The sequence below is a fragment of the Anopheles darlingi genome, chromosome 2 (assembly GCF_943734745.1).
Source record: "Anopheles darlingi chromosome 2, idAnoDarlMG_H_01, whole genome shotgun sequence".
Lineage (NCBI taxonomy): Eukaryota > Metazoa > Arthropoda > Insecta > Diptera > Culicidae > Anopheles > Anopheles darlingi.
The window spans coordinates 27130214-27156508 of record NC_064874.1 but is presented as its reverse complement, the minus strand read 5'-3'; the positions used below and the strand labels follow the sequence as shown (position 1 = coordinate 27156508).

Below are 26295 nucleotides of genomic sequence, written 5' to 3'. Positions count from 1 at the left end.
CGCATAAGCATAAGCAGCATATTTCGGAGTTTTTGTTTTGCACACATCTCAAATGGACGGTTTGTGAAGGGTTGAATTTCTGAGTTAGCTGCTGACCGGAGAAGGTTCGTTTGGTTCGTTTGGTTCGTTCGGTTCGATTTGCGGACGCGGATATTTTATACGGACACCGCAATACGCATAAGTGCATCGGCGTGAAAAACTCCCCCTTTCGCGGTGCTGCTTGAACATAACCACGGTCTGCTAATTGTGCCGCGGAGCCCTCGCCCTTTCGAAGATGCGAACGAAGAACGTAGAAACAGCGGCAGAGTGTGCGGGGTGTTAGGAAACGGATTCGAATGGTCTCCCGACCCTTCGTGTTCGTGATTCAAGGATTGTGTTCCATCCATTCCCCTATATCCTGCTGCTGGGGTGTTATCGTCGTGCAAGCAGAGACCAACGGGAGTCCTCCTCTTGCCAGAACATTTGCTCGACACTGAACCTGAAAACGAAAATTACAGCATCAAAAGGGGCGTCAAGGGAGCGAGCAGTAAAGTGTTTGATGCGATTTCGGCACTCCTTGGTAAAGGTTACGTCGTGTGTGCGCGCTGGAACCGAAGTTCTTTTCCTCTGCAAAGCAATTTGACTCCGCGAAACACAGCTTCTTGTGCTTGTGTGCTCGGGCTATGGGGTGAAAATGCCTTCAGCTATCGATCCATTTTCGCCAAACGGAACGGCCTGTGTGGTTGGTGAAAACGGCTTTCACTGCGTCTTGAGAAAATCGACTTTCCTTACAGGGTTGCGAAAGTGGCCGTAGGGAAAGGAAAAAAAGGGAAAACCGTAAACGTTCTTAGAAAAAAATTGTCCGGTTATTGATAATCCCATGTTACACAAGCTATCGTTTGGAGAAAACATTTCACACGACGCCTTCTTTGTTTGATCCGTTGGATCCACGAAGGTTTAAAATTAATGTTTCGCCCAAAGCGAGAGAGGGAGAAAGAGAGCTACCAATTAGGCCGTCATCCAAAAGGGTGATTACACTTGCATACATTCAGGAGACTGCGATTTACGGTTTAATTTGTCGTGAAACAGTGAATTTGAAACCAACAATAAAAGTTTCTATTTTCCTAAAACCCACAGCTAGTTAGCACAAGTTACAAACAAGTGTAGTGAAATCTCAGTGGGTGTGATCTGTGTGCGCGTTCGTGTATCTCGATGTTTCGACGTGTGTTGCGTGTAATTCGCTGCGGAGGTCTGTGAGCAAAAAGTAATATTCCAGCCAGCGAAAATCAAATAAAAGCTGCGCAATCTGCATCGGATTTGGTGTTCGTAAATGGTTCCGTCGTGAATGGGACTGTTGCCGTACCGTGCTGCTGAGTGTATTACCAGGGCAACGGGATTCCATTGCACCTGCCATCCGAACCGTGGTGCAGCAGCAGTTTCGTCGTCGACGTCGTCGTTCGCCGTTCGAAGCAACCCGTTGTTTAGCGTTCCCAAAGAGTGGGCTGGCAGATTCCAGCGCCAGCCGAAAGCTGGACCGAAACGCAGACACGACCGCTACGAAACCCACGGCCACTATGAAAACCCGCCTGACGACGCTCACCTGGAGGGGATCCGCTTCGGTCGATCCCCGGTTTTCGGCTGCCATGCTACCGTGGTCCATCGCCGACATACGGAACCACGAGAGTTATGTAACGGTAAGGTTCTCCGGCACTCTTCAATGCACCAACAGCGACCGCGTTACACTACTGCATCCACTATCGCTTAGGGGACCTTGCGCCAATTTACTCGACCACCCCCTGCCGAGGCGGAGAGACCTTCACCGAGTAAATCGGAAGGATCTGAAACCAACGGGAAAAAGGGGGAGAAATTTGCGGAACCACCATCATAGCGGCTCTTTTTGGACGGCCAGTTCCGCCAGCTCGGCCAGCTGTCGAAACTGTCCGTCCGAGAGGCGTGCAGTTTGCTGTACAAACTTCAACACGTCCACAGCCCCGTTGCTCGCTCGTTGTTGCTTAGGATATTGTATATCGATTTGACCACCCTTCTCCTCCCTCGCCATCCCATCGCGAATACACGCATTTCGCTATCGAATGGTGTTTTGCAGGTCGACCAACTTTATGCTCGTTCGGCGCCATACTCTCCGGCGGCACACCGAAACCCATTCATCCGCTTAACGAGATTACGTTCTCATCAATTATGAACAAGTCAAACGGCCTCACGAAACAGTGTGCTGCTGACACCACGCATCACTCCTATCTTGCTGCCATCCACCGGTCCAACGGTTGTGTCCCGTTGTTGCCATTCTCTGAACTCGGTTGAAATCATGGGGCGGTATATGGAGGGGAGAAACTTTATTTTATTTTTCGATCAAATTCCCTGTCCCATTTGCTTCCGGCGATTTTGTTGCTTCGTGTCCCAACGGGCGCTGGAGTGCTGCACGCGTATAAATCGGTCAGGAATGTGGATCCGCCAGGTTTATGTCACCAGGCGGAGTAGAGTGTGCGAGAAGAGATCCAAAACTTCTGAGTGTGTCGAAGTGTGGACGAACGAAGGTCCTGTAACGAAGGTTGTTTTGTTTGAGTAACGTAACACCTAGGCTATTGCAAAAACTGGTGGATAATTCGGCCTGCTACCCGGCTACCATCGAGAACACCGAATCCTCACGAGTATTGTTACCATGGAGCTTTATGATTTTCATCGACCGAGTAACGAGAATACGACTCCGGGATCACACAATTTGATGCTAGAACTCTCCAAGCTCCACTGTTGCTGCGGCGTCCGTTTTTACAATCGACTGCGTAGCATAATGGTTTCAGATCATGAAATTATCTTATCTCGCTCGAACCGGCCCATGGTTTGCTCCGTAAAGGCTAATGATTATGAATTCTGTTTCGTTGCTAGACTTCGAGTTGGCAGCACCAAGCAGGTGGGGTTGCAAGACAAAACAAATCGTCGCGACGGATGAATCCATTTCCATTTCCCGTCGCTTACGAAAGCTACTAGCACTCTCGGGCACCATGAGGGCGTAATTGCTTACCATTGCCGAAGAAGTCGCTGCAATGCGAACGCCATTGGAGGGATGTTCGCTGAGTAGCGCGAAGAAGTCGTGGTCCTGATTCATAGCGGCCTGTTCCGTGGCCAAAGAGAGTGAGTGAGTGGAGTGGTTAATGCAGTTAAGTTCCGTTGTTCTGGTCTGGTTGGTCTAAATCTACGGGATGTACTTTCAAACCTCTCTTTGCTCAGCTCTGCTTGCATAACAGAAGCGAACAAAAGCTTTTCCAAGTGTTGCTGTGCGCTGGATGCAGCACAAGTGTTTGGAGAGTCCTTTCTTCAGCAGAGTTGGCCTTCGTGTTCGTTACCAACCGCAACCATACTAGCGGTACACGAGCTAAGTGATGATGTTATGAAGGCAAACTACTGCTCTTTCCTCTTTTCGATCGCAGCTACTACTGTGATGGAAGAGGTGGTGGCTGCTATGCACTGGTGTTAGCACGCGCGGTTCTGTAAGTTGAGATAGTGCTACTAAAAGCAGGCGGCTGGTGGTGGTAGCCAGTGCGCGCCTCCGAGTGCCATCTCTAATGGCATCCATTCCGTGCCATTTGCCTCAGAAATTAATTATGGCAAGGGCCGTTTGTAGCAAAACAGTGGAGAGCAGGGGGATGTTATTAAATTTTCATTTTAAATGCAGACTGAGTGTGCTGGTTACAGGGTGTTGCTACCTGCTACCGGCAGGCTTGTGGAAAGGGTTTATGCTGAATGTGGCGTGTTGTGGCACTCTATGCTCGCTTGTGGCCAGGAACAGTTTGCACAAGGTGTAGGTGCATAGTTTTCCTGCAAATCACACGAGTTGGATAGCATCCTTTGAACTCGGATGAAAAAACGGTACAAATATTGATCCTAGTGACGGCTAGCATGTTCTTTACCCCGTTGGTGATGACTACCAAACATGAAACAGCCGTATGCTTCTTCGGCTATGGGTGCCGTGTCGTCATGCTGCACAAAGACAATCGTATGACGGCCCTCCACACCGTCTTCTACACCGTCACAGTCACAGCTCTTCTGCATCTGCCTTTGAAGTGCACGGATTTATTACTCCCCCGGGGGTATACCGACCGATGGACCGACCAACGACGTGCCCACCACACAGAGAGCCACAAATAAGACGGGCGAGATTGGTAAGATGGCGGTAAAAGGAATAAAAGAAAATGGTCCAGAAAGGAAAATAAAGCCCTTATCGCCCTCGCTCGGGAATGAGAGCAGCTCGTCGTCGTTAAATCGACACGGAATTCCCGGCACATTCCCATCCAAACACATCCAATTAGTGGCAGCAGCTCCTCTCTCACTCTCGCTCTTTGTCTACATGTTTTTCACTCCTCAAGAGGAACGAGTGCACGGATGTATTAAGACGCTCCTAGATCCGGTGGGACGGATTTTCGTGTGAAAATGAAGGGATACTTATCGCCTCAGCTGACCAGTTCCTATCGGACAGAGAGTTCCGGTGAAAGTGTTTGCTGTTTCCTTGAGGCCTAACGTTTGGAAATGGACCTATAAAAGCGACCCCAGGATTGCGATCCAGTAGCACGGCAAATCCTGTGTTGTGTGAAGCTGTAACGCACTATTGGTACAGCAGATGCTCTCCGCTATCAACCAAACCACGCTACACATGTCATCCAGGGTGTTTGGGAAGGTCGTAACGTGCAGTCATCGTGCAAACGACAAGTGACAAGTGGCTTTATCGTTCGTTCGCTCATAAACCAGCTTTCCAGCGCATTACCTTTAAAACTTCATCTCGAGACGCTGTCGTGTTGTAGTCGACGCAGCCAGGTTTCAAGAGCACTGGAAGTTGAACTTCCGTTTTCCGGTCCGTCAGATTCGATCGAGCTGCTAACGAAGCCGCCAGGAACGAAGGACACGTGTGCACGCGTGTGGTACATTGGATATTACAATGTTCTTCCATTGTGTGGTGGAAACTGTGTCCCAGCGTCCATGCTGGATGACAATAACGAACGGAGCACTTGGCTTACGGATGATTTGTGCTTTGGCCCGGACGAATGTTAATGTGACCGGCAAGCGGTATGTTTGCGGCAGTAGTAGCCGGTGGCAATAACTTGTCGTCAATTTATCGCTTATCGCAGGGCTTTAATATTAAATTCGTCCTATTGTTCTTGAACCTCTCGATTGAATATTCTTGTTCGGTTCACTTCTGTTTCTCTTCTCCAAAAATTTGCTTCTCCCGTATGCTCTGGCCAGGCCCCGTTGAAAAAGATTCCGTTCCAATGGTGAAACGGATAACTGTGTTCGATGGCACAATGTACTACCATTAATGCCAGTCTCAGCGCTTTCGACTCCTATCATTTGTTGGACGTCTTTGCGCACGTCCCACATCGGCCGGTTCGAGGGATTGCTGGTATCCTATGGTCGATCGTTTGCCCATCGTGCTCTTCCCAAAGGGCAAACTGCATCCATCCGATATCCACCCCGAAGAAGAAGGAGCACATTGATTTATCATTGCCTGCGAGCTGATTCGAATCTTATACCCCGTTGCTCAATCTCTCTCTCTCTCTCTCTCTCTCTCTCTCTCTCTCTCTCTCTCTCTCTCTCTCTCTCTCTCTCTCTCTCTCTCTCTCTCTCTCTCTCTCTCTCTCTCTCTCTCTCTTTCCAGCTCTCGGTAGGTGTGGAGGATGGTGTGCTAGCAGCGTACAATACGGACTTTGAGCTGCAATTCGAGCACAAGCTCAAGTACATACTTGGTTACTGCAGGTAAGATTCGGCATTCCCGGGATGGTGGAAACCAATTCAAAGGTAAAACCGTTTCTCACTTTATGTAATTTTTTCGTTTCGTTCGTCAGGGTGATCGTGAAGCAGGAGAAGGGCAAAAAGAATGCGGACTTTCTCATCCCGAAGGCGACAAGCACACGGCCCCAGCCCATCACCATCGGCAACGACAATGTGGCGGAACTGTTCGGTCCCGAGTTTGGGTTGATCTATCTGCTGAAGAACCCACAGGATCCGCTGCTGCACATACACTTCTACGAGTGTGAAAAGTATGAACAGGTACGTAATATATTCGTACTAGTATGATTACTGTTGTCTAAGGAACTTTTTCTGCTGCTGACAGAAGGCTATCACATTCGGTTATACCGTGTCGAAGAACTGTCTGTTGAACCTGTTGGACCTTAGAGGTGTTCCTATGTCCATCCAGGCTCGTTCTGTATGCGCATACAATTCCAGCATGACACGAACATGTCATCATCGTGTTTCGTACCGGGAACAATCACCGGTTTTATGATGATTAATGGCCGTAACCATAAAAGTGCTTAACACTTACCTACTGCCGCCTTCTTATGACCCCCCCCCCCCCTCCCTCCCTCTCCCTCTGTGGACAGTTATTCACAAAGCACCACACGCATAGATGAGATTGCGTTCTTTGAGTGGACGCAACCTGTGGAACGAACCTGCCTAAGCTCCTTGTCTACGAGAAGATAGCTGATTACTTTCACTCCTCTACCTCTCATTTGTGCGCAACAATTTGACCCTCCGGTATGTCTCTATAGACCCCGCTCACGCAAATCCCTTCGAAAACTGGTCTAACCCGAGTCCCGGAACTCCCGAACCTGGACGATATAACTCAACTTAACTTTAGTGCTTTAGGGCCCTTAGGGATGACTTCATTTCATTCCAGCGTGACTACGGACCGCCGATGGTGTACAGGAAGTAAAGAGAGACATGGTTCGACCAAACCGGTCACCGGTCGGCCGGTCCGAGAATCGTTAAAGGGCCCGATTGGTATGTAAATTATCTCATTAGCCAACCCGAGCCCCGAGCCGTCGGGTGGACTGTCGGTCGGTACTCATTCAGCCCAGTGCCTCGGGGATTAGCTTCGATGTTGCTCTTGCCGCTGACTTCTGCCGAAAGTTATGTGTCTGGCGCGTTGATTCATCGTGTATCGACATAGGCGACACCACGGCTTTATCATCATTGGGCCGCGGTAGCAGAGTTCTGGTTTGCGAGCTGCAAACGCAGGCTAGTCACCGATACTGCGCGTAGCCCGGTGCTAGGTCCGGTGGTTCGTGTTTGGTTTCGCTATTTTCGATTCACCGCACGATTTGACGCTGGTGTCAAGTGTCGCGCCCAATGATGATATCGTCCCATAGCCAGTCAACCACAAGGCCATTCTGTTAATCCTTCTATTGCTGCTGCTTCTGCTGCTGTTGCCACTACGGCTGCCCTTGCTTTGAACAGCTCATTAACCGGGCTGCTGCTGCTGCAACTGTGCTCATTATCGCAAATGGAACCGTGTGCCATCGAAGAACGGGCCGTTGAATAGTAAATACCATCCATTATCGCTTCAACTACTGTCCATTTCGGTCATTATCTTAACCTTCTACTCGCTATCTCGGAAACCAGACCAGAAGTTGATGATTTGTCTTCACAGTTCGGAGTGAGTAATCCGATGCTTATTGATCCATTTACTTCTCTGTTCTCCGTGGAATTAGAGTCAGTGAGTGAACGATATTGTGTTGTAGTTCTGTTAGCATAAGCTAACAGGTGTCCTAGTTGTTCTAATAACCAGTTAACGAGTTTAAATGTTGTGCTATACTAGCAAAAGGTCGTGAAGACATAAACATTGGATAAAAAGGATGAACCTAGTGCTCAACTAACGTAGGATTACTACATCGTTACTGATGCCACGAGCACCGTATTTTCCAGAGCAATATGGTCTTTATTTTTCGATAGAATATTGATAATTTTTTAATATACTAAAAATTCGTAGTACCTTAGAAACATGCCTTATACTTGCCATACATAATTACGTATAATCGAAAATCAAAAATAGTTTCGTAAATTATAAGCACAGTATCTGTTTCGTGCTATTAATATACAGACGTGTTAAGTTGAATATAGTTTTGGTATTTTGATGAAAAAATACGAAGACAATATTATTCTGGTTTTTTAATTCCAAATGTAAAGTTCTGTTATCCGGATTGAACAGCTGATCTGATGCATTACAACACGATTTGTTGTACTACATGCACAACTGTGAACGAAGCATTGGGTATCCGGGCGCGGTCAACACTTTGCTGGATGTCCTTCAATGTCCTTGCTTTCGTTCTAGTGTAAAAAGGAATAAAAGGAAATAGACTTGGTGAAATCTGCAAATACGGTTGATACCGTCGTCTCCGTTTTCGTCTGACAGAACGGACAGTGAAAAAGGAAGTCTCTCTGCATTGAATAATACCTCGCGCGCACCACTAACCACAACCAGTTCCGTTTGATTGCACACCGATACCACCGAACGCTGTTGATATTTCCACGGTTCTGGCACGGTTACTACTGCCTTTGTTCTACCGTCATGGCGTCACGAAACCTGGCCCACGGTCTAGCCGAGGCCGAGAACCGCTAAGAACGGGACAATCATCAACCGGATAGAGGTGAGGTGGTTGGTACGAAGCATATCCCATTCAGCGAGCGTCGCGTGACCAACGGCAGAGCGAAAGTGAATACTACCGAGTGATCGGTGTACGGTTCAGGCAGGTGGTCTCCTGGGATCTGCAGGGGACATTGGCCGTTTTGGGTCGAGTGGTTGCTCCTGTGAACGTCAAACCATTTACTGTCGCAACTCAAGTGTACCTCAGCCCCTACCAGCCACCGTACGAATCGTGCGAACTGTGATTTGAATCTCGGTATCGTGTGTCCCCGCCGAAATGATGGCTGATGGCTTTTGGTGGTGCCGATGCGTGACTCGAACTTTTTTGCGTGATCCAGGTCGCCATTTTAACCGTGGTGTTTTGGGACCACCACGAGAAGTCCAACTCTACGGTACGCAGAACGCGGATTTGATGAATCCGTGCAGTGCGTTTCGGTCAAATTATTCCGATTTCTGGGGGATTATTATTTTGTTCTTATCTTCCGGGTCGGGTATTAGTAACGGATATTCATTTATGATTTTTGCTGACTACTAATCCCCCTCGAGAAGGCGTCGGTTCATCTGTGGTTGTTTCATCCTTCACAATCGGTGTTAATTAACATTTCTCCCATGACCTGTCCCACATTTTGCTACACAGTGCTAGTGACAAAATCAATAAATCCGCCACCATCATTCGATCCTTGGTAAACAGTCAATCAAACCTACTGGACCAATCGAAACGCGTTGAGAATTAATTAAATTTGTGTTTTATTTGCATTTGCCTCTGATTGGCCCCTCAGGCATCCGTTTTCATTTCAAATATCGAGAGAGTTCATTCGTCTGCTCAGTCTGCCGTCAGCCACACCAAATGTGTCGCCCAAAGTAATACCACCAACTGTCACTGGAACGTTTTGGGTGTTGTGTGTTCAGTTCTGCATGAGGGTTTCCCTGAAGCAATGAAACTGTCACGCACTTTAACGATGCTGTTTCGCAACGAAGAACCAATTTCAATGATGACAGCCGGCTGTATGCGGCAACGGCGTGTGGCGGCCTACTACTACTACTACTACTACTACTACTCCAACTACAGTTACTACTGTCACTGCTGTTACTGTTGCTAACGCTGCTGTGGGCAATCGATTACTAGGCGTCGGGGCTTACTAGAGTATTCTGTACCTAAACATACACACTCGCGCAGTAAGCGCGGAGTAGGCAATGAAAGGCCTTCTGTCATCAACGTGACGTGTGTGTCCGAGCAGGAGCGCGGTGAATCTCGGAAATAGAATACCACTAGCCAACAAACACTAACGTCAGTCACACATACGCACATGTGCCGAGCTGTTGAGCTCCTGACAAGAATGACGTTCGAGTGTGAGTGGCAAAAGAACGAATTTTCGATCGTTTTCCGATCTGATCGTGAGCTCGAATGGGACTCGATTTCGTTTCACTTTTCCTTCAGTTCGGTCAGCTCGAATCGCGATGGTACCGAAGGTGGTGACAGCAGCTGCTTTCGCGACACAGTCTTCCGTGCACGACCGATCGGTTACGGCGGAGAGTACGGATCCCACAATAATTTGTTCGTTAGTGGTAAATAGTAAGGTTAGATCCAAAACAGCTGGATTTCGCGTGTTGTGATGGTTAGATTGACACTTGACACAGGTAAAGCGAGTTGTCGGCGTTGCGAATTTATCTCAATGATCAGATCGTAGGTATAGTGACAAAGGTGCGCCATGTGCGTGTGTTTGTGTGTGCGTCAACTGAGAAAGTTGTTTCCGTAAATGTTATTAGCGGCGAACGACGAGGAAGCAGCTGCACACTGTTAGCCATCCACTTCCGGACCGATTGGCATGGGTTGAAATTAATTTCACTAAGTGCAGACGCTAAGTCCGCTTCGTCCTTCCCGTACGATTGTTCTCGATTGCGTCGTACCGCGTATTACGAAACGGACGGAACTTCTACCGCGCCCTGGTGCTGCTGGTGGGCCGTGGTGTTGGCGATAAACTGATGCTTCCTTCCGGTGGCATCAGTGTCAAGGGAATCCTTCCGGCACTTTGTGTGCCTGTTCGGCCAGCCGGTGTTCCATGCCCCGTGACCAGCGAGTCGGTTGTTGGTTTGAATTTTGCTTTCCGTCAGATGAATCCATAGAAGCGTGTCCGTGTCCGTGTCGAGTTGTGTGTTTCGGTTTTTACAATATTTTTCGTTCTGCTTTCGTTTCTCTGAAACTTCTTTAGCTCCTCGACTTTCCACGGTGTCAGTGCACTTGATCGTGAACAAACGCGTGCACGCGCGTGTATGTGTGTGTCCGTGTGCGAGTATATTGTGTGTGCTGTGCAAACAACACCACCCACTGCTGGTGTGGTGTCCCATCACGCCGCTTTCGTCATCGGACGAGTGGTCGAGTGATTATTTTTAAATAAGTTCATTAAATCAGGCCAACTCGGTCACGGATTGTTTTCGGATTGTGGCGGATTGGACCGAGCCGAGGTGCTGCTGGCTGCCACGGTCGCTAGCGATTGTAGCATCCTACATCGGCAACACGGTCGTCATTGTGCGCGTATCGACGGACAGGCACAATATCGGAAACAACTGGCTGCAATGCACACAATGTGCTCTGCGTATCATCATTGATTGAAAAGAACACTAACGTTTCATAGAATCTTCTTCCCGCTGCCTACCACGTCTGCTGACGCTAAAGTGCTGGCATCCAGTGCCGCGCCAACAACTGTCACCAACGTAGCATAGATCCCTAGTAGCATCGACTATCGACGACTCTTCTTGACCGACCAAAGAGTCATCCAGACAATACAGAGTGTCAGAGACAGAGTGTTAACCATTGTGACGACGTGACAAGGCATTCCGGTGGGACGGATTCGATGAAGTGCACATACGCCGGGCAAACTTTTACCGGGCACACAATGAAGTAACAGACGAAAAAGAAGAAAAAAAGAGGAAAAGAGGAAAAGGAAAATAGAAACCCTCGAAAGGTGACCGAGCCAGAGAAGCCATACAAATCATGTTCAATAGGAAGGCGCACGACTGTGACGCGAATATTCTCTCGAGGGGGTAAACAAATCAATAAAATTGGCAACGGAAACGGAGGCGAGCGGTGAGGCTGCCAACCAACCAACCAACCAGCCGACCATCCATCGTCATCGGTCGAGGAAGGGCGCACACCGACGACTAGTGAAGTGGATAGTGCGTTTGACTTAATTGGCAGCAATTGATACTGATTGAGTGCTGGTGCCATTGTTTCGCGTTCGTTCTCATCCCACCCAACCATCGGTTCGAATCAGATGGTCATCCGTGACTGATTCACGAGCAGAGTTGGTGTGCGTGTGTGCGCAAACACGCGGTGCGGGATCCGTTATTGCGTGATATAAGGCGCAAAAGGGGGCCCGACCGGCTGCCCACCTAACTAGTGAAGCATCAGTATGTTTACCCTTCCACTGTACAAAGACAGCACCATGATTACCTCGTGGAGTGATGCTTCCTCCTATCGGATGAAGAAAAATGTAAGTAGAAGCGAAGGGTAGAGTGCTCTCGCTCTTGCCAGTATGCCGCATCCAGTCGCCATTAGTATTCGCCAATCACTTGGCCGCTTTTATTTACCGCTTACCTGGCGCCTCCATCGGAGCTTAACGCTTACCTGGCGCCTCCATCCGATACTGTGGTGTGTGAGATCGTTTAGACGCGTGCATGAGTAAGCGACGGCAGGGTATGGGTGCGAATAAAATTTATCTTCCATTTCCTCGGATCACGACCATCACTCGCATCATCATCATCATCATCACCATCATCACCAGCATCATGATCGAGCGTGCTTTATTCAGCGGAACCGAAGCGAATTATCTACGCGGATCACAATCGATAAGCCCGGGCCCAGACACTAGTGGCACACCATCCCCGCCGGGGGCTTGGTCGCGGGATCCGGTTTCCTTCCGATTTCGCCAAAGATCCTGTTTCTGTTCATTATTATTCCCACTGGCGCCGTGGGCCGATTGGTCCGTGAGGTAGAAGAGCACGGCACAACAACAGCAAATCGGTTTTTTTTTGCTACTCATCCGCACCTTCCAGGGAGGTTGTGCGGTCGTGGGATCCAACCATCGGTCGAACCGCTGTTCGATACTCCGATGGTTTCCGGCTACCGCGGGTGGGCGTATGGGTTTGGCGCCCGAAAGTTGTATAATTTATTCATGATCGTCCCACCCCACGGAACCGGCGGTCGACGGTGCTTGCTTCGGTTGCCTTTGCTGTGACGATACTGGCAGGCTGGCTGCTGGCTCGCGACATTTATGCTGCCAACTTTATCACAACCAATTTATCTTTCACCACCGATGGAGTTGTTTTGCTTTATCTGGCTGGGAGTTGGGTGAAACAGAGACCCGAGGGTTCGCCTTCGGGAATTGTGCTGCTCGAAATGAAAGTGTCTCCCGGCTAAACTACTTATGCGATAAGCGAGGCGTACAGCGTTGTTGTTTAAATCGCACTGTTCGCAATACATTACTAATACAATTTAAGCTGCGTGTGGCGATGTTGCGAGGGATGAAGCTAACGAAATGAGCAACTGGTTGTTAGGAGATCACCTCAGGAAGGACATTTCACGGAATCAAACGATATTGGAATCACAAAACATATAATGGCATCATGAAACCGACTTCAGTCCAGAATGTTTTTTTTTTTATTCAATACAAATTGAAGGTGTGAGATGTATTGAGTCATAGAGGAAGAGGTGCGATTGAAAAAGATTAAATACGTAACCCTTAAATGGGCTCCATTCAATCGCTCTGCGATTCCAAATTGAAGGCCACACAACCTTTTGCAACGCTTTGCAACACGTTGCAAGAATCACATTTCCACGAAGTGTTTTTCAATTCAATTCGCTCGACATGATTGCGTAAACATCAAGGCCAGCTACGGGGACAGTGTGTTTGGTGTTCACCGAACCAGAAGGAACCCAATCTCCTATCTTGCCGCCAAATCGTCTAGCTAGCATTCGTTTGGAGTATGCGGTGTCAGTCAAACAGCAATCGGAAGGGACCGTTGTATACACCGTAAATACCAGTCTCCATCCCAACAGACGCTCTACTGCGGCTGCGACTGATTTTCATATTTTAGAAACAAATGGTCTCGCCCTCTCACCGACTGCCCGCTTACCGAACCAGTGCTCCAACCGTGCATACTCCGCTAAACGTTAGCAGCGGTCGACTAAATAAGCTTTCTACGAAATGAAACGGGCTTATATCCGTCGACAATGACGCGGCGACGACGGCTTAATCCGCGAGCATATTTAAACATAAATGCAATCCTGACAACGCAACTCCTGGGTGGTACAGTGGGCTGGTGTTATCCGTCCTCGGTGCCTAGCTGTCTCCTCACGAACGATCGTTAGGGAAACCATGAACACGAACACAGTCCCCAACGAGAGTAAACGAGAACACGGGCAGAGAGCGAGCGAGAAGAGCGAGGCAATAAGGCAGCAGTACTGCAAAACGACAGACGGAACCGGAATGGTAAAAGTTTTCGCTTCTCGGCGATGACACCACCACACACACCACGCACTAGAGCCCTCTGACGAGACGCTGTCGGCGAGCATCAGATGTGAATGCCCCGCATGGTTCTGTGTTGGTCTCGGTGAGTAGCTCTAATCAAGACCCTACAGGAAGTAGAACCTATTTTATGTGGCCCTTTTTTAATCACAATCCCACACACAATATGAAGGCGTTGGTTCATAAACTTTTGCTATAAATGCATCCGCATCGAGCATCGAATCGCAGGATAATTATGTTGAAAGTCTTTGAAAGAACTGTTGTAACAACAAATTCATTCGCTCACCGGAAAGTCAGCAGCTACAGCAAAGTAGTACTTTAAAACTGTCCGACCAAGCGATCGGACCACCAAACGAAGGACATTCAAACGGGTGGTAGACATGGAACACCAACAATGGTGGGCAACAACGGCCCATGCCAACGGGGACCATTTTGCCGAGTCACTCCGACGGGTGTTATGGCATATAACACCGGAGGGTAGTACAGAAAATTAGGCCAGACAGTGCCCCCGCCCAGTAAATTGCTGCTTCCCCAACAACTGTGTGCGCACTCGAAGCACACCTTTCACACAAGGCGACCAAACGATGTAGCTACCGGACGGGTCATTATATTGATTTCAACCCCAGACCCCCCAACCCCATCGGCTTTTACTTTCAAGTCCCGGTTCGCGGAGAGCACAGAATGTGCCAGCAAAAAGGCTTCTGGCTCTCACCACTTTGTCCACATCGGGCCAGCGGAGGCCGGATGAAAAACGAAGAAAACACCTTCTTTCCAACGAGATCTAAAAATAATGACTTTCTTCCATCTTTGTCACTTCGCGGACGGACGATTGCCAAAAACAGTTCCCCGATCGAAGGGTGGCACCCGGTGGCATCTGGTCATGAAGCATGGTATGGATCGTAGCAGAGTGCCTATGATGGGATCTCTTTGGTAAAAGCACAAATCTCTATTTAATGGCAATCGATACGTTAGGCTGCATACTAGGCTAACGTGAACGTCCAGCATGGTAATGATGCTGCCGAAGAGGAAGTTCGCTGGACGTGGTACCATCTCCTGGATCACTTTCAAACGTAAATCCAAGTGCTGTTTACCAACACCGCAACGACAGGAAGGCGGAAAGCGCTCATGCTAGTTTGCGAAATTAAGCAAGTTGTCGGATCTGATCGTTTCTCGCGTTTTATGGTTCGTGCATTTCTCCTGTGATTCTTTTTTTTTGTGGAAAAAAAAACTCCAAGTAGCAACATATTCAACAAGCGGCAATTGAGCGAAATCGATCCCGTGCTGACGACGGATGGCCGGCGTCGGCCACTCTTACGAAGAGAGGGCTTGCATTAATAATTCACTTCAAGTTGGCAATTTAAATCAGCAGCCACCGATCGACCGATAGTGAAATGGCGCGTGGAGGCTTACGCAATGTTCCCTTCTTCGATGCTCGATTTGAGCATTCATATTAATGAGCCTTTTTAGCGAGCAAGCAACGATGGTCTTAAGTGCTGCTTGACCGGTACCGTTGAACCGGCGATATGCCTCTTCGCGAAGCTACTTTGCAGACTTTGGGCTCGGTAACGTTAAGTAAGTACTGTTGGCTGATGTTTTCCCGAACATCAGCGATAAAGTTTAATTAGAATCATTACAGCAAAGTTTTTTTCCCCCTGTTGCTCTCAACAGGTACTCATAAAACACTGGCTTGTACAATGTCCTGCAAAAAGATGTCAAGGGCTAGTAGTTATGGCTGGCAAAATCTAGAAATGGGCCAGAGGTTTCCTTAAAAGTTTTACAGCATGTCTTGGGAACTGGAGTAGACTGTAGACGAACAATTGGTTAATGATGGCAAATATTGTGAAATATTGAGATATAATCGGGATTAATTAACAAATTCACCTACCGTGAGCATTGGAACTTACTTATTTATAGAAAGTCTTCGCTTACTTCACCAGTCCCATTCGAAATCCTTCGTTTTCTGTTTTGTATTATCATTTTTCTCTCTCTCTCTCTCTCTCTCTCTCTCTCTCTCTCGCTCTCTCTCTCGCTCTCTCTCTCTCTCTCTCTCTCTCTCTCTCTTTCTCTATCTCTGTCTAACCAATCGAAGGGCCTAAGAAGCCTTAACATGCTTGAGGGTATCCTCTGTCATTTGACAACATTCTTCAGCAAAACTTAATATGATTTACAGCTCATAGGTCATAGCGATTTGCTAATTACGTTTGAAGCTTCAACTGCTCGGCTTCTACTTCTCGTTCGTGATGTCGAAAATGAAGTCAAATTAAACCTGAATTACGGTTAAAATGCATTGATAAAGGGCTGACATACATAAACCAACCGCCATACGTGCCTTTGTCCATGCGCTGCACCCGTATCCAGCAGCAATTGTTTGGGTATTAAAGGTATTCCTTGGTCATAAATCACCGTCACGTAACAGTCTGGCCCATAGAATCGACACATTGCGCCGTTCATAATCACTCTTCGCCAGCTTCATCATCAGCATCAGGGCCGTTCTTCCGATTTTTCACCATTAGCCTATAATTGAGGTCACACGGCATTGGAACTCTCGTGTCATGGCTCGATTTCAGTCTCAGCCTAGCGGTGACACTTCGATGTTTGCGGCAACGACTGGTTTGCCCGGGACTGGAATGAAAAGGTACTTTTACTTTGATCCTACCAAATGTGGGCCATATGACGGAAGTAAAATTAAATATTAACGTCCCGTTTTCTCACCTTTCGCGGTAGCAAGTGTTGTCCGCCGCAGGACCGTTTCCATTTTCATTTCATTATTTGATAGCGATAGTCGCCGGGTATATCCGCGTTGCCAAATGTGCTCTCCCAAACCTTATCTGCTTGTACCACGTAGGCAGACTCACATACCATCCTGTACCGGAAATTCATAGGGCCTGCTTGGGAACATAAAAATATCCTTCCATTAATGAACAGCCCCACCAGCGGTAAAAGCGATCAAAAAGGGGTGGCCGCCAGAAGGTATGGGGAGATGAGAAAAGTTAAAAATAACCTTTCGTTACCATTTGCCGCTATGGATCCTTCCTTACGGCATCCTTTTGGTCGAGGATGATTGAGTTTCAGAAAAAAGCTTCAGAAGTAACGCCACCATCGTTGAGGTCGCCCTACATCTGCACCTGAACTACAGACATGAAAATACACGTGTGTTGGGCACCTTATTGCTTGGCAGCTTTATAATCCGATCCCCAAAGCTTTGGAAATGAATAAAGCCGGAATTTAATTTGAATACCGGAAGCAAGGCTTCTGCTGAAAGCAGTATTATGTATGGGAAAGAGTTCGATATTGCTTTCCGTGAGAAAGATTAGCTCGAGTGAAGCAAAGGAAACGGTGTAAGTTGTAAGCGGTATGTAAGAGTGCAGATGAAAAGTTGAAATTACTTCTCTGAGCTTTCGATAGACGATTTGATTTCAAATTCAGCATTTTGAAGGTTTGCTTGTATAAAACGAATTAAATCTCTTGAGTTGTGGCTTTTGGAACCACTTTAGAATCCCGTTTGCCTGACTCCAATTGAAATTTACATTTTATCCGCGCGCTCGGTATTTTACGTCCCTATCCGTGTTTTGCTGGAATTAAGAACAGGCTCAGCGTTAGCCATAATGAACGATGACAAATCGCTTCAAGCCGCAGCGAAGCCCAAAAGTGTGGCAATCCCGGTGCTGATTTTTCATTCGCTGTTCGGTTCGCTTGCGGTTCGGATGTGAACAATGAAAATTCAATTACGTATAATTAGATCACGGGAAGTTTCATCTTCACGCTTCAAACCAGATTGAACCAGCACAGGGGCCAGATGCAGCCACTACACAGGAAGCACAATCTCCTATCCTGTTGCCTACAGTGAAGCACGTTTGGTTTAGAAACCTAAAATGGAACATACAAAGTGTTTGTTGATGTAATCATGGGCACTTCTTTTCTAGAAGAACGGAAACTTCACTTCAGTCCTCCTCTCTTCTTGGTTACCCAGTTCTAGTTAGTTCCTAGTTACAAATATTGAAATCACAAAGTGAGCTCGCCATCTCTCTCTCTCTCTCTCTCTCTCTCTCTCTCTCTCTCTCTCTCTCTCTCCATCTGTTGCTGTTTGCGGGTCTCACTGTTTACGGTGCATTTATTTTTGGTTTCATAATTTACGATGTTGCTTCCGCTAGGCGTGCAAGTCTGTCCATGTTGATCACACGTGTGGTTTCGCTTCCCAAGACAAGCGACGAAGGAGCGCAAAACAATTATTGCACACCGAGATACATATTCGCAATGGCTTCTTTGGGTAGTACAACTGGAATTGCCATATGCCCGTCTGAATTCACATATTACCTATTTCATTTTCACTTAGTTATACACCTTGAAGATATCTTAAGATTTTTTATTCAACGTACTTCTTAAAACAGCGGATCAAATTTAAAACTATGAACTTCTACACTAGTTAGAGTTGCGTTGAAATGGTTCAAACTATCTGAACGGGATTCCATCAAAGACAAACGAATGTTTGCGACATTCAAATCATTGTGTACTTTGATGGCTTGCTACGTGGCTCGATTGGTGTGGAATAGTAAGTGCACATAGCAAGCAAGCGTTATATTCAGGAAAGTCACATTGTTTCTATTCCATGGAAACACATGTCCGTTAGCAGGTTGTATAACCCAACATTTGCCGATTTTCCTTGCATTTGGATTACCTCAGTTTATTTGAAAGGGATTGTCTGACGAAAGCATAATGGAAAGTATTGATTAATGGGATGCATCTGACAGTGAGTGATATAGAAATGTCTGGTAACTTTATTGAGAAAGCATTGCCCCGCCTTCCAGTGGCATATTTAATACAAGGCATATTCTAGTGAATTCATCAACCAAGTCTATTTATCGTATCCGTTATGTCTGTATCCCACTCCAGAAACGAAATATTATTTACTGCTCAAACCATCTATTTGATGTGGCTGTTAGCGGCGAAAGTAAACAACGCGAATGTGCAATGCGCTTGGGGATGGGTTGGGATGAGCGTGCGCGACTGACAACTACGTGTCAAACGGTGGTGGTATCACTCCCAAGATACGCGCGCTGTAGACGATGGCCGATCATCCACACAGTAGCTACACGATGCAACAGTACGCTGAAGCTATAAATATGCGAACTGTTACTGCGATCATCGCTGGTCTTGGAAAAGAAGAATAGAAAGAGAGGGCAGGAGGGCTAAAGAAGGGAATTCAAAACCCAATCATCGCATTGCAACGATTTGTTCTAAACTCTCAAAATAGACACTCTGGTGTGGTCTCTGTGGAAACCTTTCCATCGGCAAATCGCCGCCTGCTGGTTTGCTAACGAATTGTCTGTCAGCTCTGTACTCACGTGTCTCGGTATGGAGATCGCGTCGTTGTCTCGCTGCTGGAACTTTAACCTCGTGAATGGTTGGTAACGTCGCGACTACCCTCCTTCATGCCGTTCTACCTCGTTTCGAGATGAGTTTTCGCGCATCGCTTCGTTCGGACAAAAGACCCACGTACGTGTGCCCCCGCCCCCTTCGACAAGTGTGTCGCAATTGTAATGGCAGGTAGGGTCGGTAGGGTGTAGCCCGTTCGTTGCTAACACGCAACGTCACGTGCGCTGGAAGGAGATGGCGATGGCAATGTGACGACGGTAAAGAGGTGGCTTTTATGAGGCGTTAATTATCTCGCTGGTCGCCGTGTTCCGTACGGTAACCGCGTTCGTAGCGATCGAGGCAAAACATTTACGATCATGCCAGCGTTAGGCAACGATCGCTGTCGACCGTTTTCCGTGTTCTATTCCTGAATCGGGACATTCGCTAAAGTTTCTCTCGATTCTCTTGTCGCCTTCTAGATGGCCGAGCTGATGCAGCAGATGCGTGATCCGGCAACGATCGGTGCCGGCGGTTCCATGGGCAGCATCCCACAGAGTATCGTCTCATCGAGCGCCAACGCGAACGATCTACAGAAGGCACTGCGCAATCAGGGTATTCACTCAACACCGGCCTCCAACTTGAAACTGTCGGAACAGATGCGACACGCACAGCACGACGGTAGCCCAACGGTGGCTTATCAACAACAACAGCATCAAAACCAACAGAACCACCCCGGCGTTGGTTATCAGCATCACCAGCAACAACAGAATGGCACCGCCCTTAATCGGCTGGCCACCTCAAAGAGCTACTCCGGAGGGTTGAATCACTCGGCGAGCGGTGCCAGCGTTGGTACTGGAACCGGTGGTGGTGGTGCATCCAGCATCTCATCCAGCCTTTCCTCGCTGCCCGACATCTCCGCCAACAACTCGCAGTTCTTCGAGGTGCTGTACGTGGGCAAGATCAAAGTGTCGCACAAGCGCGTCCCGTACACCTTCATCGACGATGCGCTGCCTAAGTTCAAGGCGTACGATGCCGAGAAACTGCGTCAGCAGCTCGATGCATCACGAAAGGTGGGTTCTCGTGCGCGACTCATTCCGCAAGCGTCTCTCTTCGTTACACGGACTAATCATCATTTCCCTGCAATACACAGAACATACCGGTCACGGGTGGTGGTGCTACGGTTGCTGAAGCTGGATCGAATGGTGTTTCCGAGACGAACGCCCAACCACCAACAGTTGTGACCGGCGAGTCAATACCCCGGCCATCACCGCCACCATCTAATGATGAACTACCCGAATCAGTCTTCCAGGGCAGGCGCGTCAGTCAGTTTGATCTTCCGACGAAGAAAATGTAAGTAACGGTGGTAGCGTCGATCAGGCGGTCTTTCTACGCTCGATAAGTGGATGCGGCTAGTGTATGGTTTGTGCGTGTGTGTTTGTATGCGTGTATCCAAGAAGAATCTAAGAGAATACTAAGAAGCGGAGAGGAGGAGTGGCGAGAAGGTCAATCAGAGAGGCCACGACCATCGGTTCAGCCCGTTAATGAATGAGTCAAGACGAAGGGGTTCGCTGTAGGTTCTGAAGTGTCATGGTTTCAAGAAGGAATAACTAATTCCACACATACACACATATTCATATCCTAATCAACACTAGCGGGGTAGCACCTCACCAATCATCTATTATCCATCCCACTCTCTCTTTCTCTCCCTTTCTCTCTTTCCACCTGTCTCTTTCCTACGTATGCATCTAATTACGATCATCTCTCTAGCGAGGACGGTAGTAGCGATGAGAACGCAAACAACAAAAACAACAGCCACAACATTACCGTATCCAGTGCAAGTGGTGATGGTGTTAGTGGTGATGGGTCATCTATTGCCGAAAAGCAGAAACCAACAACGCCGGTGCCGACCAGAGAAAGCAAATCGCCCGATGAGGAGTAAGTGGTTCCCGCCATCCGTGATCGGCATGGTTTAGTTGATTCGCGGGCGTTTCTAGCTAATGAAGCAATGGGAATGTGGCACGCTGGCAGGACACGCGTGTGGCTTCGCTACGATGCAGCATGTACACCTACATATGCGCACACACACACGTTTCATACAATAGACGTTGGGAGCTATGTTGAGATCGCTGTTCGAATGAATCACGACTTCAAGCCAGCATCCACGGTCGCTAAACTTGTCTTCCATAGTCGGCTACAAGCAGAAAATCGGCAACGGATCAGAGTGCTTGTAGATTATTCTGTTTATTTCATTCATTTAGAGTTCAATTTATATCTGTTTATATGTTGCACATACATTTCTAATCGTGTGGGAAGTGATTTGTATGCGAATCATACGCTAGTTTAATATTTTCCGGGAATCATTTTTCATTACATTCACAACTCGCGCCACTAACCCGCTGTAGTAGTTTCGAGCTTATAACCTGCCATACTTCGCCTAGCCAAGTACTGGCCACCCACGGTTGTTTCAGTTAGTGAACACCATGGTTTAGTTTGTTTTTTGTTTATATCAATGAAGCCAAAGGTCATGTAATGTCAATCCATGGCTACTATAACGTTGTGAACTTTGATAGCATGGGTATATTAGCACATTGGGGACTACCCATGCCATAAATGATAATAATTTGCATGTTATCTACCTGTTAGATACAAGACAAACACTAATTCCTCTATTCTCCGATACGATTTGGATAGGGCTCCGGTAAGGCGCGATCGTTCCGCCTCGATAGGTTCGCTACCGGTGGTAGAACAAAACCGTACGATGGTGTTTCTCATCGGGCAGAGCGATCTGCGACTGATCAGCCCAGACCGGAAGCAGGTGCTGCTGCACAAGGGATTCCGGGACGTAGCGAGCTGTGTGCATGGACAAAAGAATCCGGACCACTTTGGAATCATTTGCCGGGATCTGAACAATGATGGTTACATTGGGTACGTGTTCAAGTGCCAATCGGAGCAGGTGGCCGATGATATCGTGATGGCGATCTCGCAAGCCTTCCAGGCCTGTTCGGCCCAGAAGCAGAAGGACCGGGCTGCCGCTCAGATTTTCTCCTGCGAGCACTGTCCAATGCTGTGGTACCACAAGTTATGCACCGACATCGAGGGACTGAGCGACAAGAAGACGCAGTACATGATCTTCAAACGAATCGACACGACACTGACCGACGACGAGCAACGGCTGCTGATGGAGAAGTATCACGGCGCGGAGGAGGCTAGTGGGCAGAGTATTGGTGAGCAGAATCAGTTCCTGATGATGCTGCTGAGGGCACACTGCGAATCGAAACAGCAGCGCCACGTGCATGATACGGTCGAGAACAGGACCGAGTTCCTAAACCAGTACTTGGGTGGTAGTGGTATCTTCATGAAGGCAAAACGCTCGTTAACGAGCTCGTTCGATCATCTGCTGAAACGGCGCACCAGTCGTGATGATTTCCTGGGTAATGGTGGACTGAAGGACTCGGCATCGGCTGGAGAACTGAAGGATGGAAGCTTGGAACCGATGCCGAGAGCTAGGGCGTCGACTATCGGCTCCAGTCCCTCTATGGGGCGCTTAAACAGCGATCCAGGCTCTTCGGTAGCTGGATCACAAGCTCCGCAGCTCAAATCTCCCATGATGGACATGTAAGTAATTGTAGCCGTAATGTTTGTCATCTCTGAGCGTGATCAACAATCAGTGAGTTCCGGACGATGTCTCTCCGTTTTCAGCTTCATTAAAGTTGGCAACAGCCCCAGGGAGCACAACAGTAGCCATACCGGATCGTGGCGCCAAGCGATGCTGCACCGTGTGGTGACACCATCGAAGAACATGAAGAGCGGATCGGAGGAGTACATGTCACCGTTCCGAACACCTGGCGATCATCAACAGACTACCAAAAAGAAGCGTACGCGGGAGGAATTGCGTGAGTTGTGGCGTGTCGGTATCAAGCAGACGATCATCCTGAACCGTATGGACAAGGAAAATGCTCACCTGCAGGCACGCCAGAATGAGATCAAATCGAACGAGATCAAACGCGTGAAGCTTGAGTACGACGAAATAACGGTCTGTGATAAGCGATCGACTGAACAGTGGGATAGCATTTTGGAGAAGAGCGCACCGGGTGCGGTAGGAGGGTTGCCCGCGAATCAGTCCCTTCTCTATCAGGCCATTAAAAACGGAGTGCCACGGTCGAGGCGTGGCGAAATCTGGATGTTTTTGGCAGAACAGCATGGACACCGAGCATCGGCACCGGTCGATACGACCAATTTCCCGAATTTCAACACACCTTACCACGTGCTGCTGAACAATCTGACCGAGCATCAGCACGCAATATTCATCGATTTGGGTATGTGTAGCGCACGAGACGTTGTTGTGGTAAATCCATCCGGTACTTAAATGCTTCTCTGTCTATTAGGTCGCACTTTCCCAGATCACAAGTACTACAAGGATGCACTCGGTGTAGGCCAGCTGTCACTGTTTAACCTGCTGAAGGCTTACTCCATCCTAGATCCGGAGTTAGGCTACTGTCAGGGGTTGGGTTTCATCTGTGCGGTTCTGTTGTTGCATGTAAGTCTATGCATTCTTACCAACTCCACCACGGTGTATTGATGTTTACGAAACCATTTCCCTTTGCCCAATGCAGCTTGAGGAAGCGGACGCTTTCGAACTGCTCAAACATCTGATGTTCCGGCGACAGATGCGGGCCAAGTATCTGCCGGACATGAAGCAGTTTCAGCTGCAGCTTTACCAGCTCTCACGTCTGCTCAAGGACCACATCCCGGAACTGTACGATTGGTTCGACCAGCACGACATCTCGCCGACGCTGTACGCCGCTCCGTGGATACTGACAGTTTTCAGTTCACACTTCCCGCTCGGCTTTGTCGTACGCGTGTTCGATCTACTATTTCTCGAGTCGTTCGACGTCATCTTCCGGTGCGCGATCGCACTGCTCGAGGTGCACCGAGAGGCACTGCTTCAGCGGGACAACTTTGAGGACATCATGAGCTACCTGAAGAACGTGGTACCGAAGATTGACGGTGGCGTGATGGAGAAGGTTTTTCGGAATGTGTTCCAGTGCGATTTCTCGCGACCGCTGATCGAATACCAGGTCGAATATAATGTGTTGCAGGAAGAGATGACCTCTCAGAGCCACCATCTGGAGGGATACAAGCGGCTGAAGGAGGATCACCAGCAGCTTGCCACGCAGTTCCAGTTCGCTCAGTCGAGTCTGATGCAGCTGGAGAAAACGCGACTAGCGCAGCAGGAGCAGATCCAGTCGCTACAATCTCACGTTCAAACGCTCGAGAACACCGTGCACACGCTGGCTCGCTATATCGAGCAGACGGTCGAGGCCAAATCCGACACCGTGCTACCAGCGGAGATCTGTCGCATACTGGAACAGATGCAGGACCTGCAGCATCAGCAGCAACTGCAAGCGCAAAAGAAACGCTCGCCAATCTTTGTCGATCGTAAAATTGGGAAATCGATCTCGTTCAACAGTAATCTGGGGTTGGCACTGAACGTGCTGGAGGAGGCTAATGAACAAGCGGACGGACCGGGTGGAGCCGGTACGCCGACGAAGAAAAAACCCTACTTCCAGAATTCTTTCACCCAGATTCGACAGCAACGGGCCAGCCTGTGGCTGCATAAGCTGGAGGAGTGCAACACTAGCCCCGAGCATGGCTCAGCGGGTGGTCCTGCATCGATGGGCACCGGCACAGGTACGAAGATACTGAGCAGCACTTCAAACAACCACAGCGACGACAGTGGTATTGCGACACCGATCAGTCCCCAGATGCACGCACCTTCAACGACACCGATGGTGGCCGAAAGTAGACCATTGGTGCCGCTGTCCGCCACCACCACCTTTGACAGCCATCCACTCAGCAGCTGTGGCGATGTATCGGTACAGTACAACGGTACGACGCAGCTCAAGTCACTGAAACCACGGGCCCAATCGCGTCATGGTTCCGTCTCTTCGATTGTCAGTGAGGCAAATAACGGCGATCCGCGGCCTGAGACGGCGATGGATCGGAGTTAACGGGCCGGTACCGCAGCCGGCCCAGGAACGTTTCGGTGTAATGCTGCTACTGATGGTTGGGAGTAGATCAGCGAAAAGGCTACGCCATTTGGGACATTCGGAGAAGCATAGAAATTGTGTCATCATTGTTCAACGGCAACTGGAAGTGTTCTACATCTATGGTTCTTCCACAATGCGGGATTCCCGGGATTGGATCGTGAAGCTCAGACAAGGGGTTCTGGACGACGGATATAAAATCTGATTTCACTTGGCTGGCTTTATAGACGATTCTCAAAACGGAAGTATCGAACGATGATTCGTTGTTTCCAAGTAGGCCTTTTTACTATTTCAATCCAAGCCTGCTGCCTGCCAAGCCAAGCCAAGCCTGCTCCAATTGCGCTCGGGCTGTCTCAGGACACTCTGGCGTGCATAGACGATGAGGAAGAAAGGATATAAAAAAGGGATCGACATTGTTATTACAGTTTGTTCCAGGATCCTTTTCTTCTTTTCGGGTGTGCGCTATCGCTATCGCGATGGCATGAAAAAACCACATAGTGAGAAATGTATTAAATTTATGATGAAATCGAAGCAGCCGCGCATAGCAACATACTCTCTAGTAGCAAACACTATACTCTCTCACTCTATATATATTTATCGCTTTTGCAGCTAGGGCTAGGGTATGTCGGCATAGCATGTGCTAAGACAAATAAGAGAGAAGAAAAATTTACACTGAAAAAACAAAACTCTGCAACAGAACCCATCGCCGCCACCAAGAAGTAAGGCTTCGTATAATTCTCGTGAATGTGTAGAAAATAGTGAGGGTGAAGTACAGGAATCGTAGAAAACTCATAATTCAAGTACGCTGTGGCTTCAAGGGATAGTAACGTTGCTCTGATGTCTTTGATTGAGTTTTGTAAATGATTCCACAAAATTACTGCTACGCAGACGTGTGCCCAGTGTTTCATTAAGCGGAAACATACATCAGCAGAAGAAAAACAACGTAATAGCAAATAGCAGCAAG

The 26295-nt window shown here is 48.3% G+C and overlaps 2 protein-coding genes across 7 annotated transcripts in view; one reads left to right on the top strand and one right to left on the bottom strand.

The window, feature by feature from the left end:
- Nucleotides 1–26295, bottom strand: part of LOC125947888 (uncharacterized) — a 329870-nt gene that overhangs the window by 115604 nt on the left and 187971 nt on the right. The gene's annotated exons all lie outside the window — the stretch shown is intronic.
- On the top strand, nucleotides 2–26285 carry LOC125947891 (TBC1 domain family member 1). 6 transcript variants are annotated; one of them, XM_049673380.1, is made up of 11 exons: nucleotides 2–59; nucleotides 1117–1673; nucleotides 5642–5739; nucleotides 5829–6033; nucleotides 19764–20354; nucleotides 20435–20634; nucleotides 21052–21219; nucleotides 21976–22899; nucleotides 22984–23600; nucleotides 23670–23821; nucleotides 23898–26285. In XM_049673380.1, the coding sequence occupies exons 2-11, from the start codon at nucleotides 1554–1556 to the stop codon at nucleotides 25293–25295; spliced, it is 4473 nt and encodes a 1490-aa protein (XP_049529337.1). In that variant the 5' UTR covers nucleotides 2–59; nucleotides 1117–1553; the 3' UTR covers nucleotides 25296–26285. The 6 variants fall into 6 exon arrangements, with proteins under 6 accessions (XP_049529337.1, XP_049529336.1, XP_049529338.1 ...); XM_049673379.1 differs by having other exon boundaries at nucleotides 7–104; XM_049673381.1 differs by lacking the exon at nucleotides 21052–21219 and having other exon boundaries at nucleotides 7–104.